Source organism: Paroedura picta, chromosome 1, assembly GCF_049243985.1.
Source record: "Paroedura picta isolate Pp20150507F chromosome 1, Ppicta_v3.0, whole genome shotgun sequence".
In the NCBI taxonomy this organism is placed as follows: domain Eukaryota; kingdom Metazoa; phylum Chordata; class Lepidosauria; order Squamata; family Gekkonidae; genus Paroedura; species Paroedura picta.
In genome coordinates this window covers 3,118,390-3,136,788 of record NC_135369.1, presented here as the reverse complement: position 1 = coordinate 3,136,788, position 18,399 = coordinate 3,118,390, and the positions used below count along the sequence as shown (strand labels likewise).

General features: G+C 55.4%; 1 protein-coding gene across 4 annotated transcripts in view; it reads right to left on the bottom strand.

Moving 5' to 3' along the window:
* Positions 1-670: 670 nt before the first annotated feature.
* The window catches only part of SEMA6C (semaphorin 6C), a 218,665-nt gene continuing 200,936 nt past the window's right edge, over positions 671-18,399 (bottom strand). For all 4 annotated transcript variants that reach the window (XM_077319870.1, XM_077319859.1, XM_077319850.1 and 1 more), the window contains one exon: positions 671-3,605. In XM_077319870.1, the coding sequence (XP_077175985.1) occupies positions 2,365-3,605 (1,241 nt within the window). In that variant the 3' untranslated portion in view covers positions 671-2,364. The remainder of the gene's footprint in view (positions 3,606-18,399) is intronic.

The following is an 18,399-nucleotide window of genomic DNA, read 5'->3' as shown; positions in this document are numbered from 1 at the left end:
AGAGAGGCTGGGGAACCTGTGTCTCGTATCACGAGGTTAGTTTTGCCCTCTGTGTACTCCGTGACCCACCTGGGGCGTGAGTGAGGAAGGTGGGGGCCAAAATAAACCCAAAATCATGCCAATAACTATGTGCTTTCTGTGCACCCCAGTTTTGGGGAACACAAAGGGAGTAGGGGAGTGGGAGGGACCCACGGCAGACCACGCCCGCCCTCAAGAAACACAGCTTGCTCAGGACACAGAGAGAATATATTTCAAGCACCATCTTGGAAGCTCCTCCAGAAACCACGTTTACAGACCCTGCCCGTCGGATGTTGGCTTCCTACACAGTAGGATATACTTCTGTTTTTTTTAATTTTTTACTTCTCTGGAGGGAAGTTAAAACAAGGAAATATACATTATATATAGATATTTATATTTCTACTGCTGTACAATATTTTAAAAGGGTGTCAGGGAGTCTGGTGAGCCCCCTGGCTCTGCCACTGAAAACCCGGACGGCTTGGCCCCCCTCCCCTCTGCCTCGCCCTTCGGCCGGGATGTCCCAGGATCGCCCGACTGCCGTCCACGGCAAGGACACCGGACCTCTCATGGTGAGCGGACGGCCTTTTTCCAAACGACGTCTCCGGGCCGGCTTTCGAATCCACAGAAAGATACGACGGGCAACTTTGGGGCGGGGGGGGTCGATGCCGACATTTCGGGAGAGCCTCGAAAGAGATCACTGGGCCTCAGTTGGGCTTGTAAGGACCTCTGGTTTGGTGAACATCCCCGTCATGGTTCTGTCCCTCTGGTGCCACCATGTTGTCCCGTGCAGGAAGGCTTCCCTGACCCCCAAAGCCCCTGTGCTGGAGAAGGCCCTTCTTCCTTTAGAACAGGTTTTCCTTCCTTTGATTCCCCCCCTCTTTCTGCTTCGCTTGTGGACCGGCCGCAAATGACTGATGGAGGCCCGCTCCGAAATTTAGACAATCCTGCGGACTTGGATGCAACCTTGGTTCTGCCAATTATTACATTTCGAAGTCCTTTGGGAAGCAGATTATGTGGTCCGGGAGGGTGTTCAGGACGTGAGAGCAAGGGGCAAATCGGGGGCCAAGCCCACGGTCAGCTGTCGTCCCCACGGACACCCGTCTCCCGGCATGTCCGTGCTTCCTCTAAGTCGCAGGCACAGAGAATGGGGACGTGGGGCTGAAAACCCTGGTTTTTTTTCCAGTGCCCGTCCAGCGTATCTTCTTGGCATAATATTCTCCCCCCAAAGAAAGATGCAGGCTCTACTGGACGCGAGAGCCACGACATTCTCCTTGCTGAAAAGTTGGCTCAGAATGGCAGCAAGGATCTTAATAGGAGGCCACAGTCCAGTCACCAGAAAGACTCAGATTGCAGGACGTTGCACCGTCCCCGTCACCCACGGCACCCTTCACTTCAGAACGAGGGTCTACCCAACTCGAAACAAGCTTGGGAAACCCACCAGGCCCCCGTGTTCTGTAGGCCTCTTCTTCCTCCCCAGGAGGGGCGTGGGTGGCGTGCGATTCCTCCAAAGATCGCCCCACGGACCTGGAGTTCGGTGCGTGCTGTGCCTTCCCAAGATGCCAGAGAGACCCCTCTTCAAACTAGTCCGGACGCAAAGTTGTTTGAGGCCCAATAAGATCACTACGCCCACCCGGCGTTCGACATTCTCTGGAAAGAACATCCCCATTTAGGAAGAAATCTCAGCCAAAGTCCGCAACATCTCGGGGTCGTCCCCCTTCCCCGAAATTGTGAAGCAAACTCAAGATGTCAACCAACCCAGGAGGGGAGTTGACTGCTACATCTACGGTTTTTCCCAGCAAGCGTCGGATTCAACTCCCAGTCTTTGTGTGATTTGCCTTCTCTGAGCCAAGTTTCTAGTCCTCAGGCTGAAAGAGAGCAAGCAAAGAAACTTTACGTGCCCAAATATGGAGGTGGATGAACAGGCATCTGGCACACCTCGGTGGCATTCCCCATCCGACAGCCTCTCCTCCAGCTGGGCTGAATCTGCTTGCCTCCTGTTCTTCAGCGGGCCTCTGCCCTATGTCCCTCCCATTTCTATTTGCAGGATTAAAACGGTGGGCCTGAGCACTGACCTTCGGCCCCACGCCTTTGGCAAGATTCTCCTCAGCCGCTGGGACAGCTGCCTCTCATCGGAGGCAGCCAATGGGCCAAGCGTAAAGCCAGCGCTTTCTGCCCACGGTCTTCGAAGCATGTCCCTCCCCTACCACAAGGCACCCTGGGGCTTGTAGTCCCTTCAGCGGCCTCTGTCTTTGAAATGGCAAGAGGGGAGGCTTGAAAGAGCCGGTGGAGGAGAGCTTCCCCCCGCCCCGCGGCTCCGGGTCCGAACGAGTCCCTTCTCCGAATGGCTCAATACTTGAAATGCCCTGAGGAGGCCTGGGCAGGCGGAGAAGAAGGCATGAACAAGGGGGCGGGTGCCGCTCTCGGCTTGACCATGGAGACGGATCGCTTGATGCCGCCGTGGCTGGGCAGCGAGACCTGGTCGCCGTAGCTGGGCTGCCTGGCTAGGAACATGGCGTGGCCCTCCTGAGGCAGCGACGTCGGCGTGGAGTGCATGCGGGTGAGGAGTGTGGGCGGTGGGCGCCCCGTCTGGCTGAGGCTGTGGTGCCGCGAGAGCATGCCGCCGCCGACGTTCACCAGTTTGGGGACCATGCAGAGCGAGTGTCTGTGCGAGGGGTGGCGGCCCGATTTCTCCAAGCACGCCTGGGGAGGGGGGTCCGGGGGGACGTCCAGCCTCCGTGGCAGGCTGTCCCTGGGCAGCGTGGAGGAGCTGTAGTAGGGGGCGCTCTCCACGTCGGGGATCTTGGGCTGCACCCGGTTGGCGAAGGACAGGGCGGAGTGGGGGCCCATGGACGGGAGGTGCCCGGACACCTTGGGGGGGGAGCCGCTGCTCTCGTGGAGGTGCTTCAGCAGCTCCTCCAACGTGGTCACCTCCATCCCTTTCGGCACGTAGCACTGAGAGGGACGCACCAGGACGCGCTCCGAGTTGGGGATTTTCTTCTCGTCGATGTAGCCCGTCGAGGGCGCGTCGTAGCCGTGGAGGTGGCTCGGGAGGACCATGGCGCTGGGGAAGGGCAGGCCGTGGCTGTTGGGGACGGGGGCGTGGAACAGGTGTGCCTTGCCTTGAGCCTCTTTGGCGTTGTTGAAATTCTGGTTCTTCTCCCACTGGTTCCGGATGGCCTTCATGTTCTTCATGGGCAGCTCGGGGGTGGATTCGGGCGTGGGCAGGCCAGAGAGCTCCGGGTGGTCCTTGACCCCGGCTTTGCCGGACAGGCCCGGCGTCTCCTTCTCGCTGGGCAGCAGGGTGGTGTAGAGCTTGGGGGCCGGGGCTTCCATCAAGCCCTCCTTGGGCGGGTTCTCCAGGAGGCCGTTCATCTTGGCCAGGCTGCGGAGGGACAGCGGCCGCTGGATGCTGCTCTCGGGGTCTTTGCTCCCGTGCTTGGCCTTCTGGAACGTGTGGCTGCAGTAGCAGGAGACCAACAGCCCCGACAGGAAGGCCCCCAGGATGAAGGCCACGAAGATGCAGCCGATCAGGAAGGTGAAATGGACCGTCTTGGAGCCGTCCTTCCCCTCGGGCTCCTGCCGCACCCCTGGAGCAATTTGGACACACAAAAGCAGGGTTAGAAACGAGAGGGGATCACCTTACTAGCCCCAGCCGTGGCCATCCTAGACTGACCCAAGGAATTGAAATAGGGTGAAATGCAGGCCCGGAGGGGGGGGGGGGTGGAATCAAAGGGGGCACCGAATTTTGTTTACTTCATTACGACTTCATCACTATTGGTCAGAAATCTCGAGGCAAGATCCCGTGGATCCATTTCCCCATCGGTGGCACCAGCTTGGACACATGGCCTTCCCTTGATGGAGTTTCAGGGAGGGCGGCTGTGTTGTTTTGCAGGAGAACGGCTAGATTTGAGTCCAACGGCTAGATTTGAGTTGAGACCTTAGAGGGTCACGATTTTCCAGGTGAGAGCCTCCAGGAGTCGATGGCTTCAGGTAAGGGACTCTCATGTGTCTGGGATGGTCTCTTTCGTCACAACCCCCCTCCCCTTTCTGCCTTTGGGCGTCTCCTCAGGGCCTGTTACTGGCCCAGGTTGGTTTGGTCCGCTGTTCCCAGGGGGAAGGGCTTTCTCAGTGGTGGCCCCCTGCCCCGTGGACACCCGTGCTCTGCAGGTCTGCTTTAGTTCCCACAGGGTTTGCCAGGCCCAATGGTTCAGGTTGCCCTTTAGAGGTGAACCAGGAGTTCTAGGTTGGAAAGACAGTGATACGGTGTAGAGTCATAGCTGAATAATGTCTGGGGATTAGATTGCCAGACCCAGCCACCCCCAGGGGAGTTAGAATCACAGAATCATAGAATCATAGAGTTGGAAGGGGCCATACAGGCCATCTAGTCCAACCCCCTGCTCAACGCAGGATCAGTTAAGGTGATGAGTTAAGGTGCCCCACTGCCAAGTCCCGCACCCAGTAGCCAATTAGCTGGCTGGCTGATGGATTACCAATAGAAAGAGGGAAGTCTAGGCTACATTGCTGACCAGAAGTGACATCGTCACGCCAGAAATTTCCAGGCGACACTCTGGTATTAGGGCAAAAACTCCATAGCAGAAGCCAGTTTTACCATAGAGATCCCCCATCGCCAAATACCAGACTGTCCCCATGAAGTTGCTGCCATGATGCTGTCATTTCCTGGGCCTTGTAATTTTTCCTGGTGAGACCCCACCTGTTTTTAAGTAATTTATTAGGGTGTTGTTTAAGGGTCATGGGTGGCTGTGGGACCTTTTGAGTGAGGAGAGGGGCTAAAAAAATCTAATTTAAAAGATGAAAAGAAAAATAAACCGACTGGAACGCTGAATCTTGAAGCCTTCCACCCGAAAGCCTTGCTGAGGGGCTATTGGACTCAAATGTAGCTGGTTCCCCCAGCCCCAAAAGACTTCTCTTTGGTCAGGGGGAAGCAGTTTGGCTCCTAAAGCAGGGGTAGTCAACCTGTGGTCCTCCAGATGTCCATGGACTACAATTCCCATGAGCCCCTGCCAGCAAACCCTGGCAGGGGCTCATGGGAATTGTAGTCCATGGACATCTGGAGGACCACAGGTTGACTACCTTTGTCCTAAAGGATTTGGCCTGTGGAAATGCGGCGTATTCTCTGCAAAGGAAATGGCAAAGTCAAAGAACGCAGTTTGGGTGACGATGGATGGGAAGGGACTGGTGGAAATGAGATGGGAATGGGTGATGGAGGGGGAGATCCTGGATCTCAACTGCAAGTGAGTGGCGCAGCGTTTGCTCCCGAGGAAGCCCACCAGACTGGCCAAGGCCGGGAGCTGGGGGCCACTTTGAGCCGGCCCCTGCAAAACGTCAAGGTTTCTCCTCCTCGCCTTGAGTCCAGGCGTGCACGGAATAGATACGAGGGCCGCTTTTATCTCTCTGAAGGGCGGGAGATCCGGATGTCAGATCTCGCAGGGCTCGGGGGAAGGAGATTTGGCATTTCCATCCTTCTGCAAAATGCAAAGTGTCAGCTTGGGCGACGTCATCGCTGCCTCCAGGCTGGGCAGGGAACCGAGGGGGGCTCCTGCCTGGGACCTCCGTGGCTTTCTGCAAATTGAAATTGCCCTCACGGTGTGACGGCTCATGTTGTAAGGGGGAGGCGGGGGGGGGGGGGAGATCGGCTTTCAGAGGATTTTGCTTTTGGGGCACTGTCTGCTCCAGCCGTCTGTCTCGCACAAGGCATACCCGGCTGGCAGGGCGGCCAGCTCCGGGTTGGAAAACACCTTGGAGAGTTTGGGAGTGCTGCTGCGTAGGGCAGGGGTTTGGGGAGGGGTGTAATGCCACGGGGTCCGCGCTCTAAGGCAGCCATTTTATCCAATGGAACTGATCTCTGCCGTCTGGAGAAGTGATGTGATTCTGGGCGATCTCCAGGGCCCACCTGGAGTTTGGCAACTGTAGATTATAGGGTCTGATTATGGGAATCTGAACCCAGGAAGTAAGAACATCAGAGGATCTTTGCCGGATCAGGCCAATGGCCCATCTACTCCAGCGTCCTGTCTCACCCAGCGGCCAGCCGGTTCCTCTGGACAGCCAACATCAGGGGCATGGAGGCCGAGGCCTTCCCCCAATGTTGCCTCCTGGCTCTGAGGGACTACCCTCCATCCTATCCTCCATTTATCTGACCCCCATTTCTGTTCCTGTGGCCATCACTACATCCCCTGGCAGCGAATTCTGCATTTTAATTGACACTCTCTGTGTAAAGTGGTATTTCCTTTAGCCCGTCGAGAACCTACTGCCCGTCTTCTTCCCCAGACTGAGGTGAGGGAGACAAGGGACAGGTGCTTTGACCACGTTGGACAGAGACGGTCTGGCATTGTTCTCCGTGGAGGTCCCTCCTGAGGAATTAACCCCTAGATCTCCAGGGATTTCTCAAGCCAGAGTTGGCAACTTGCCCTTCCATGCCTGGCAGTGCTGCCCTTTGCCTGTAATAAAAATTGCCTTCTGCAGTTAAAAAAAAAAACCCAACCTATTTTAACGCCCGTTTTATTGGCAAAAACCCCTATGAACAATTACATAATAACGTACTAATTTAAGAGAAATGTTAATTTAAATGTTTCAAAAGGTGCTATATAAAAATTTTCTTTTATGCTTCTCTTTTAATAGGCAACGGGAGGGGGACTTACCATTTAACAAAGCCTCCCTTTCATTGTTTGCTGTATAAAATTTCTTGGGTGCATCGAAAGGGATCTGCAGCCTGCTAATGCAATATTAATAGCAATTATTGCTATTAATTTCAGTCGTGATTTTGCTCCAGAAACCAGCTCCGGGTTGGGTAGCAGCTCCCATTTAACGGGCCAGAGGTAGGCTTTATTAATCAAGTGATTCTTTTTATCTGTTTCCTGATGCGTTTTCTTAATTATCTCCTTGACTAGCAAAGTGCTTTGGAGATACGAACTTCACAACTACAGGTTTGTTAATTTTTTAAAGCCTTGATTCCATCCTTGGCTGTGCCAATAACTGTTCAAAAACGGTCCTGTCTAGTCTTGTGTCTGCTCAGAGGTCACGTCCGAGAAGAAGAAGTCAGGGTAGAGCTGGAATGAAGGAGAAGGAGACTTAGGAAAGCAAAATTTGAGTCCGGGGGCTCCTTTAGGACTGGCAAGGTAAAGGTAAAGGTATCCCCTGTGCAAGCACCGAGTCATGTCTGACCCTTGGGGTGACGCCCTCTAGCGTTTTCATGGCAGACTCAATACGGGGTGGTTTGCCAGTGCCTTCCCCAGTCATTACCGTTTACCCCCCAGCAAGCTGGGTACTCATTTTACCGACCTCGGAAGGATGGAAGGCTGAGTCAACCTTGAGCCGGCTGCTGGGATTGAACTCCCAACCTCATGGGCAGAGCTTTCAGACGGCTGCCTTACCACTCTGCGCCACAAGAGGCTCAGGACCGGCAAAGTTTTATCCAAAGGTTTAATTCGAGTTGTGTGCTTGCACCCTTGTATCTGAGGAAATGTCCATGCACGTGAAAGCTTTTTGAGTAAAACTTTTGTCAATTTTCGAGGTGCCTCCGGACTCACTCTTTGTCCTGCTGCTTCAGGCCAACACGGCTGCCCACCTGAATCAGATTCGGCACGGCATTCTGTGCATGCTCAGAGTCACTTCGTTCGTCACCTGGCTGATGGTGCCTTCTGCTTTTATGAACTTTATATCCGCTGCACCTGCGGTCTAGAGGAATCTCGGGATATTCACACGGCGGCGTGTGTGAGGGAAGGGGTTAAACCAGGGCCCTTTAAATATCCACCTGCTTTAAATTAATACGGAACCAGAGGCAGAGGAGGCCAAAAGGGTCCCAGCTGCCTTGGGCCGACTTTCCGCCTTCCAGACCCACTCTGTCAGGTAAAGCAATCAACACCCCCAAATGGTTCCTTATTGAGAATGCAGAAACAAGAGATTCTCTGCCCCCTTTCCAGGCCAGGATTGGGGAGAGAGGTGGTGGGGTGGATTAAAAGAAAACAGACAGGGGCGGGGAGGGGGGAGAAATAAGGGACGGAGACTTGAGCCAAAGGCTTAGGAAATAAGTTGGGGGCTGACTGACCCACAGATTTTGTCTATTCCGTGTGGCTGTTCTAAAGTAAGTGGTGGGCGGATTGGGGCGCGTAGCTGCCCTCGTCTGATGGGGCTGAGGCGACCATGGCGGGGAAGAGGAAAAGGGTTACTGTTGTGGGATGGATGCCCTGGCCAGGCTGCTCCGATCTCCTCAGGTCTCGGAAGCTAAGTAGGGTCGGCCCTGCTTAGGGCTTGGATGGGAGACCATCAAGTGAACTGAAGGTTGCTACGCAGAGGAAGGCAATGGCCACCTGCCTCAGAACATCTGACCTGACCCAGATAGCCCAGCCCAACATGATCTCCGTCAGATCTCGGAAGCTAAGCGGGGTCGGCCCCGGATGGGACTTGAATTGGAGACCACCAGGGAAGTTTTAGAGCTCTTGTGCAGAGACTGCCCAAAGGCAAACCAACCCTGGACATCGATTCAGGTGGGCAGCCGTGTTGACCTGAAGCAGGAGAGCAAGGTTCGAGTCCACGCGCACCTCAAACTCCAGCCGAGTTTTGTGTGCGTGCACACTGACGGTGACTGACAAAGTGTTCATGCACACAAAAGTTAACGCCTTGAATTCGACTTTGTTGGTCTCAAAGGTGTCCCTGGATGCCGACCTGGTCCTTCAGGTGTCTGAGGCAGTGTGCGTAAACACAGAAGCTCATCTGTTCCACATCATATATTTCTGGTAAGAGCTTGGAGGAGGAGCTGGTCTCATGGCTTAAGTGCCACTCAGTGCTTAGCAGCCACTCAGGAAGGCTGTCCTGCCCCTCAGTGCCTCCTCCTCCTCCAACCGGCTTGCCTGTCTGTCCAGGCCTTCATCCCCCACCCCTTCCTCCGTGCACTTCCCTTGGAGGCTGCAGATCCCTGCTGTGTGAGAGCTGCCTTCACAGGGGCCTGCAGCCTGCAGCCTTTCCAGGTCCTGGGGGGAAGAGGAGGCCATCCACAGAGTTCTTCCACCAGTTTAGTGCCCGTACGGGCTTTGTCCCTAGTACCTTGAATAAAGCTTGTCTGGTCTTAAAGGAACCCTTGGATGCAGCCTTTGTCCTTCAGGTACCTGTGCAGGCAGAACAGGGGCACTTTTAAGACCAACCAAGCATTGTTCCAGGCATAAGCTTTCGTGTGCAGACACAACTCCTGTGACGGACAAAGTGTACGTGCCCAAGGAAGTTTACACCTTGAATAACACCCGGTCGGTCTCCAAGGTGCCCCTGGGGCTCGGGCTTGATTCCACCTCGGTGCGTGTTTTGCTCTGACCTACCTGCCTGGCCCAGCCGCGCCCAACCCGTCGGATCTCAGCAGCTAAGCAGGGTCAGCCCTGGTTAATATATGGATAGGGCAGGTGAGGCACGCGAGGGCAAGCCGCCCCCTGGTCACTTCTTGCCTTGGAAACCCCGTTAGGTCTCCAAAAGCCAGTGGCGACTTGGTGGGACTTTCCACCCTCTAGCTGCTGGAATTTGGGTGGCCAGATCCTTTGGTGGGTCTACCGTGAGCCGCTGGCATCATGTACTGAGACCCTGGGCTTCTTTGAGGGCCTCCCGTCCTGTTTAGCCGGATCTGATGAGATCGGCCCAGGTCACCCAGGCCCCGATTTATCCTTCTCCGGGGGGAGGGGGGGGTATTTTTACACGCCTATTTATACCAAACGGGGAGGAGTATTTTAAGGCCTGCGTCGAAATTGTCGCAGTGGGAGGATGTTTGAGACCGAGGAGCAGAGAGAAGAAACCTTCAAGTCACAAAGGGCAAATCGGGGCATGGGTGGTTGGGAGATGTCTTATCCTGGGAGAGGGATATCTCCCCCCCCACCGACCCCGAATCTCAGGATAGGTGGGCTGAGAGGTTCCAGGACCAGAAGCCGCTTGAGCTAGTCGCAGGGGTAGTCAAACTGCGGCCCTCCAGATGCCCATGGACTACAATTCCCATGAGCATCCGCTGGCAGGGGCTCATGGGAATTGTAGTCCATGGACATCTGGAGGGCCGCAGTTTGACTACCCCTGGGCTAGTGGGTCCGTCGGAAGCAGGCTTGGGATGGCCTGCAGAAGAAGCGGGCGGCTTCGAACCCAGCCCATCCGTGACACCTGGCCTGCCTCTGGGACGGGGGATTTCAGCAGGGGCTCCAGGTGCGGATCAATACCCCCCCCTCCCGGTGCGCTGGAGGGAGAGCCAGAACCTAAAACCGCCGCGGGGCTTTCCTCCCACTCCCCCATCTGTGCTCCAGCATCCGTCTCCGCAGGGGGTTCTCAACGGAGCAAGAAGACAATCAATAAGGCCGGCGAGCCGAGGGAGCCATGCGGTTAGTAACCGGCAAACACAGACAAGAAGGTGTGGGCCCGTCCGGTCACTGCCCACCCCCCTCCTCCGGTCGCTGGGAGCAGGCGTGCCGTTGGGAGAGCAGCCGGCTGAACACGCCAGAAGGACACCAGGCCCATGCGGCAGAGGGTGGCCGGTTAAAGATGGCGGAGAGGTGAGAAGGAGGAAGGGAGGAGCTGCAAGCGTTCTCAGCCACCACGGTGGGAGGCTGGAGCCTCGGACAGGATGGGTCCCCCGATGGGTTTGCTCTGGGGCAGTCCCCTTTGCGAACGCCCTCCCTGTCAGGAGAGGGTCTGGGGGTCTCCTGTTCATCTGGTTCGTCTCCAGGCAACAGGGACCAGTTCCCCCGGAGAGAAGGGCTCCTTTGGAAGCAGGGAAGCCAGACTCCAGGTGGGAAATGCAGGTCGTTTCCAAACTACGGAAATCAGCTCCCCTGGAGGAGATGGATACCTGCCCTCCTCAGGCTCTACCACCAAATCTGGCTCTGGCGACTGTACCCCCCAGAATCCTAGGATCATAGCTGGAAGGGACCTCCAGGGTCATCTAGTCCAACCTCCTGCAGAATGCAGGAAATTCACAACTACTTGCCCACCCACACTGACCCCAATTCCATGCCCAGATGATGCCCCCCCACTTAAAAAAACAGAATCTCTGGTTATTCTGTCCTGGAAGAGATTTGCCTCCCAATCCCAAAGTGGCAGCATTTCCCTGGGCCTGCAAGAAAGAGCCAAGCAGGGACACCATCCCTCCTGCCCACCCACTCCCTATCTGCCCAAGTGCACAGATTCAGCAGTTCCCCACTGGGGGCCACAACCTGGTGGCCCTATTTGGAAGGGGGTGCTTTTTGGCATTACACCACACCAAAGTCCCTGCCCTCCCCAGTCCCCACCTCCAAATCCCCCAGGGATTTGCAAACCTGGAGCTGGCATCCCTGTCGACAGCCCCGGCCGACAACTAGTCTCCTAAGAGAGACGTCGGTTTGGGATGAGCGGTCAAAGGTCAGCTGCCTTCTCCCCGCCACTGGCTTGTGGTTAGGATCTCGAGCTCGGTACCCCAAAGGGGAAGAGCAAGCTGCCTCCGTCCCCCAAAGAGCTGTCCTTCTCAGCTGCTGGTCAGAGGGAGAGGAGGTTGCCAGCTCCGGGTTGGGAAACACCTGGAGTTTTGGGAAGCAGAGCCAGAGGAGGTCGGGGTGTGGGGACGGGAGGGGCTTCAGGGGGTCGAATGCCCCAGAGTCCTCCTTCCCAAGTGGCCCTTTTCTCCAGGGGATCCCCGTCACCTAGAGATTAGCCATAATAGGATGAGGTCTCCAGGACACAGCTGGAGTTGGCAACTCCAGAGAGAGAGGATTTACAGGAACGGATTTCTTGTTCTCCCTGATTAACCCGGCTTTTGAACTGCAAGCAGGGCGAGGGCAAATGGGAGGGCAGTATAAAAATCTAATAAATAAATATAATAAATAGAAATATCTGATCTGGCCTTTCTCAGCTTTCTTTACCATTGAGATACCCCCAAAACATTCTTCAGGCTTCGAGAAACCCCAGAAGTGGTGCAATCGTGCAGAATATGGGAAGCATAGATGCATACACCCACCCGGGACCCCTCCCCTTCCCACCCCCTCCAAGCCCATCATTGGCCTTTTTTTGGGGGGGGGGGCAGGCCTACATGACCATATATGGCCACATCACCTGATAAACATGTAAAAAACTATTTATTTATTATATTTACATACCACCCTCTGTATTAAAAATGAATAAAGGTAAAGGTATCCCCTGTGCAAGCACCGAGTCATGTCTGACCCTTGGGGTGACGCCCTCCAGCGTTTTCATGGCAGACACAATATGGGGGGGTTTGCCAGTGCCTTCCCCAGTCATTACCGTTTACCCCCCAGCAAGCTGGGTCCTCATTTTACCGACCTCGGAAGGATGGAAGGCTGAGTCAACCTTGAGCCGGCTGCTGGGATCGAACTCCCTCATGGGCAGAGCTTCAGACTGCATGTCTGCTGCCTTACCACCCTGCGCCACAAGAGGCAATATAAGCCGACCCGCATATAAACCACCTAATTTTACCACAAAATCTGGGCCAACTTACTGACTCGCATATAAGCCGAGGGTGGGAAATGCTCCATCATCCCAGGCTCGCCCATCCAGCATGGCCACTTCTTTCGCAAGAAAGGCAAGAAAGACCAGAGTCCCTCAGTCAAACCGCTGATGTCCTACAAGCTGCCAGAGCAAGCTCAGCTTGCAGTCCACATTTGCAAAAGGCCATGCAGCGATTGGCTGGCTGGAGCAGGCTCTTATTTCAATGACCGTATATTCCCGCAAATAAGCCGAGGAGGGCTTCTTCAGCGTGGAAAAAGGGGCTGAAATACTAGGCTTATATGCAAGTATAGAGGGCGACTCCCACCCACCGGCCCCAAAAGCAACCCTGAGAAGGTCTCCTGCAACCTGTTGCCGCTTCAGTTGCTTAGAGACTCACAAAGGGAGAGCAGCAGTGGGGGGGCGAAGAAGGGGTCTCTTTTCCACAGCTGACCCAGAAAACCCTTTGCTAAGATAGGCCCATTCTTCGGGGGGGTAGGGATGTGTCAGAGGGCTCCGATTTCTCACACAAAAGAAAACGGAGGTGAGTTTCTGTAGGCACCTGCCCATTGCTCATAGAGAGGTTTTTTTTTAAAGAACCATTGCCTCGTTTTGTCCCCAAATGAGAGAAAGAAAGAAAGAAAGAGCATTTCCCGGGGAGAAAACGCAGGACCCAGAAGAAGCCAGAGGTTTCTTCCAAAAAGAATTTGGCCCAAAGAGCAACAGAAAGATGCTCAACCTCTGTGACTGAACGCAAAACACAGGAACAGATGCTGGCAAGCGTAGAACCGGGGTTGTGCATCTCAAACGGACTGATTTAACAGAACTTTGAGAGCCAACTGGAAGCCATGGGGCATATCTTTGAGGCCCCTGAGGGCTCGGCTTGGCTCTGAGGCTCCACGGGAGTGGAATGGCTTTACTGGGAAGAGAAACAGGCCTGCCAGTTTGCAAGGGCAGTCTCGAGATCTCCCCGAATCCCAGCTGATCTCAGAATCACACAGGACTGGAAGAGGCCACCGAGGGACATCCAGCCGGTCCCTCCCCGCCCTCTTCTCGGAGACTTCAGAAAACAAACCCTCCTGACAGGTGGTCATGAAAAAGGTGGACAGGAACCAGGCAGATTCCTTGAAAGATGGGTCGAGGCCCCTCAGTTTGCGAGACCTGCACAAGGCTGATAATGACGGGATGTTTAGGAGGCTGTTGTGTAGGAACACACAGAACTACCTTGTGCAGAATCGGACGCTTGGCCCATCAAGGTCAGCATTGTCTACTCAGGCCGGCAGCTGCTGTCCAGGGTCTCCGGCAAAGTAGGTTTGTTCCTGCCTCATCCTTTCAACTGGAGATGCTGGCGATTGAGACAGGGACCTCCTGCCTGGTCCTTTCAGCTGGAGATGCTGCCTGGGATTGAACCGGGGACCTCCTGCCTGCCAAGCAGAAGCTCTGCCCCTGAGCTCTGGCCCCTCCCCAGGGCTCTCCGGGGTCTCAGGCAGAGAAAGGTCTTCCCCATCCCCTCCTGCCTGGTCCTTTCAGCTGGAGATGCTGCCTGGGATTGAACCGGGGACCTCCTGCCTGCCAAGCAGAAGCTCTGCCCCTGAGCTCTGGCCCCTCCCCAGGGCTCTCCGGGGTCTCAGGCAGAGAAAGGTCTTCCCCATCCCCTCCTGCCTGGTCCTTTCAGCTGGAGATGCTGCCTGGGATTGAACCGGGGACCTCCTGCCTGCCAAGCAGAAGCTCTGCCCCTGAGCTCTGGCCCCTCCCCAGGGCTCTCCGGGGTCTCAGGCAGAGAAAGGTCTTCCCCATCCCCTCCTGCCTGGTCCTTTCAGCTGGAGATGCCGCGGGGGGATTGAACCGGGGACCTCCTGCCTGCCCAGCAGAGGCTCTGCCCCTGAGCTCTGGCCCCTCCCCAGGGCTCTCCAGGGTCTCAGGCAGAGAAAGGTCTTCCCCATCCCCTCCTGCCTGGTCCTTTCAGCTGGAGGGGCTGCCTGGGATTGAACCGGGGACCTCCTGCCTGCCAAACAGAGGCTCTGCCCCTGAGCTCTGGCCCCTCCCCAGGGCTCTCCAGGGTCTCAGGCAGAGAAAGGTCTTCCCCATCCCCTCCTGCCTGGTCCTTCTAGCTGGAGATGCTGCCTGGGATTGAACCGGGGACCTCTTGCCTGCCCTGCAGAGGCTCTGCCCCTGAGCTCTGGCCCCTCCCCAGGGCTCTCCAGGGTCTCAGGCAGAGGAAGGTCTTCCCCATCCCCTCCCGCCTGGTCCTTTCAGCTGGAGATGCTGCCTGGGATTGAACCGGGGACCTCCTGCCTGCCCAGCAGAGGCTCTGCCCCTGAGCTCTGGTCCCTCCCCAGGGCTCTCCAGGGTCTCAGGCAGAGGAAGGTCTTCCCCATCCCCTCCTGCCTGGTCCTTTCAGCTGGAGATGCTGCCTGGGATTGAACCGGGGACCTCCTGCCTGCCCAGCAGAGGCTCTGCCCCTGAGCTCTGGCCCCTCCCCAGGGCTCTCCAGGGTCTCAGGCAGAGAAAGGTCTTCCCCATCCCCTCCTGCCGGGTCCTTTCAGCTGGAGATGCTGCCTGGGATTGAACCGGGGACCTCCTGGCTGCCCAGCAGAGGCTCTGCCCCTGAGCTCTGGCCCCTCCCCAGGGCTCTCCAGGGTCTCAGGCAGAGAAGGGTCTTCCCCATCCCCTCCTGCCTGGTCCTTTCAGCTGGAGATGCTGCCTGGGATTGAACCGGGGACCTCCTGCCTGCCCAGCAGAGGCTCTGCCCCTGAGCTCTGGCCCCTCCCCAGGGCTCTCCAGGGTCTCAGGCAGAGAAAGGCCTTCCCCATCCCCTCCTGCCTGGTCCTTTCAGCTGGAGATGCTGCCTGGGATTGAACCGGGGGCCTCCTGCCTGCCAAGCAGAGGCTCTGCCCCTGAGCTCTGGCCCCTCCCCAGGGCTCTCCAGGGTCTCAGGCAGAGAAAGGTCTTCCCCATCCCCTCCTGCCTGGTCCTTTCAGCTGGAGATGCTGCCTGGGATTGAACCGGGGACCTCCTGCCTGCCCAGCAGAGGCTCTGCCCCTGAGCCATGGTCCCTTTGGCCTCAAATCATTCATTCATTCATAGGATCATCGTAAGCCAGAAGCAGCTCGACCGCCCTCTGCACATCTAGACTAAATAGCCTTTGCTCTGTCTGCTGCCCCAGAATTTGTGTTGGACCTCAGCCTTCTTTCTGCCTCTTGCCAAATTCAAGTGGCTTCTCGCATTGTGTTCAGCCACGATGCATTTTCAAAATCTCCATCCATCGAGGGTGCGAACTGCCTTCCTGCCAACTCGAAAGGGGGGCATTAAGAGGTGTTTACTTTATCTTCCGATCAATTCTATTGCGGGTGGGGGATTTTAGAGTGTTTCTTTGCCCAGCCATAATTCATCAAGCAGCCCGCCATGATTTCGGAGCATTGTTTGTGGATTCTATTTCTAGCCTCGTCTCGTGGGAATTCAGGTTTGGGGCAGAGTTTTTCAGACAGTCCCTGTTCTGGATAAATGTGATTTCTTCCCCCCCACCCCCAACGACTTCCTCTATAAAATGAGAATTTATTCCTTGGCTCAGATGGGGAAATGGGGGGGACTGACTTGAATTTCTCCCCCCCCCCCCAGAAAACTTGGAACAGCTGCAGGACGGAGCGTTTCCACAACTGCTAATTCGAAAGCCACGTTACTCTGCTGAAAGAAAGAGAAATGGATTTCTCCCCCTCCGCTAAGTACACAGGAAAAATGAAACCTTAAGTCTGCACCTCCATTTCAGCGCCTCGGAGACGACAACCGATTTCTTCCCCCCAGTCTGCGTCTCAAAAAATTCAGGGTTGGAAAAGATTCCCTGTTTTCTCTTTGTTTTTCTCTCCCCCCCTCCCCTCATGATCCTGCGTTGAGCACGGGGTTGGACTAGATGGCCTCTATGGCCCCTTCCAACTCTGTGATTCTGGGATTACGTTGCTTAAACAGGGGAGGGAACCTCTGGGCCTTTCGTGCCAAAAGTTAAAAGGCCTCACAATGCCCCTTCTGATGGTTGCCAACAGGCCCTGGAGAAAAAGGAGCCCCTGTCCCTTTGGTAGACGCTCCAAGGATGGGAAATGTGGGGAAATGGGAAATGGGGTTTGGGGGCATGGAAATCAAGAATGTCACCTGGAAGAATAACAAAATCAGAGCCCGAGAGCACCTTTAAGACCAACAAAGATTTATTCAAGGCGTGAGCTTTCGAGTGCAAGCACTCGAAAGCTCACGCCTTGAATAAATCTTTGTTGGTCTTAAAGGTGCTCTCGGACTCTGATTTTGTTGTGCTACTTCAGGCCAACAGGGTGACGCACTTGAATCTCTCCACCTGAAAAATAAAATCCCCTCCGGATTCTGTTATAGGGACAGGGCATATTTCCCCCCTAGAAGGCAGCTGGAGAAGTAAAGGGCCGGACAGACCAAGAGCCCCCCCTCCCCTGCTCTGTCTCTCCAGGCCTGGCCAAGGAAACAGGAAATCTCTTCTCTGTGCAAAATGAATCTCTTCTTCAGCCTCATCTCAAGGTATCCGGTGGGGGCTTTCAATTCCCCCGCCCCTCTGTCTCCTCCGCTCTTTGTTTGGTGGAACTGGCCAGACAGCTGTAGAATTGCAATATTTAAAGGTGGGGTTTTTTTTGGTTGTTTGTTTTAATGGCTTTCCCAGGCCCCACCTCCATGCTGCCTCAGCAGCGATTCACCAACCGGTGTGCTGCAACAAATGCGGAACGCTGAAAAAAATATCTTTCGAGTTTGTAGAGGCTGCCTGCCGCATCTCTGTGCGCACTCCCTCTGGGATGGACTCTTGCCATCTGGCAGCCTTTGTCGGAGCTGGTGGGAGGGAGGTTTCCCCCCTGTTCCAGTCATCTCAGCTGGAAAGATGCATCAGCATCACTGTGCCTCAGAGGAGGCTGCCCGTTGTGTCTCTGACATGGGTGGCTGCTCTGGCCCTACTTTCCCAGAGCCAGGAGGAAAGAGTACATGTCTTTCTAAAACCATTAGGGCAGGGGCTGTGGGGTAGTGGCAAAGCATCTGCGTGGCACAAAGAGTGTCCCCAGATCAACAGAAATCGTAAGAGAGAAATCAGAAGCCTCAGCTCAAGTTGTGAGTGTCCTGCATGGTGCAGGGGCTGGACTAGATGACCCAGGAGGCCCCTTCCAACTCTATGACTCTATGATTCTTAGTAGTTCCCCTCAATTTTTAAAAAAATGTCAGCAGAAAACATTGTTGCGCTTCCTCGTTGTAGCAGCCAGAAGGATATGCGCCATAAGTGGTAAAATGCAAAGGATATTTCATTAGACTAATGGCGAAATGAAATAAGGCAAGTTATGATTTTGGAACGATGATGCCGTAACATTCAGGCATTCCAAGGTGTGGGGAAGGCTGAGGGTTTCAATAAAGTTTGGATTAATCAGGTAAATAACGTACAGGATTTTTCAAATTGTTATATCCGCAAAATGACTATGTAGTGGGAGACGTGAGCTAATGAGGGCCTGAAGGGGAACAGAAAGGACGACACAACAACTGTGGATGGGCAGCCACAGGGCGGAGGCCTTCCCCTGATTTTGCCTCTTGGCACTGGGATTCAGAGGTCAAGTGCATTTGGGAGGGGTCACAGATCAGCAGAAGCGACTCAGCTTTGCACACAGAAGGTCCCCGGTTCAATCCCAGGCAGCATCTCCAGCTGAAAGGACCAGGCAGGAGGGGATGGGGAAGACCTTTCTCTGCCTGAGACCCTGGAGAGCCCTGGGGAGGGGCCAGAGCTCAGGGGCAGAGCCTCTGCTGGGCAGGCAGGAGGTCCCCGGTTCAATCCCAGGCAGCATCTCCAGCTGAAAGGACCAGGCAGGAGGGGATGGGGAAGACCTTTCTCTGCCAGAGACCCTGGAGAGCCCTGGGGAGGGGCCAGAGCTCAGGGGCAGAGCCTCTGCT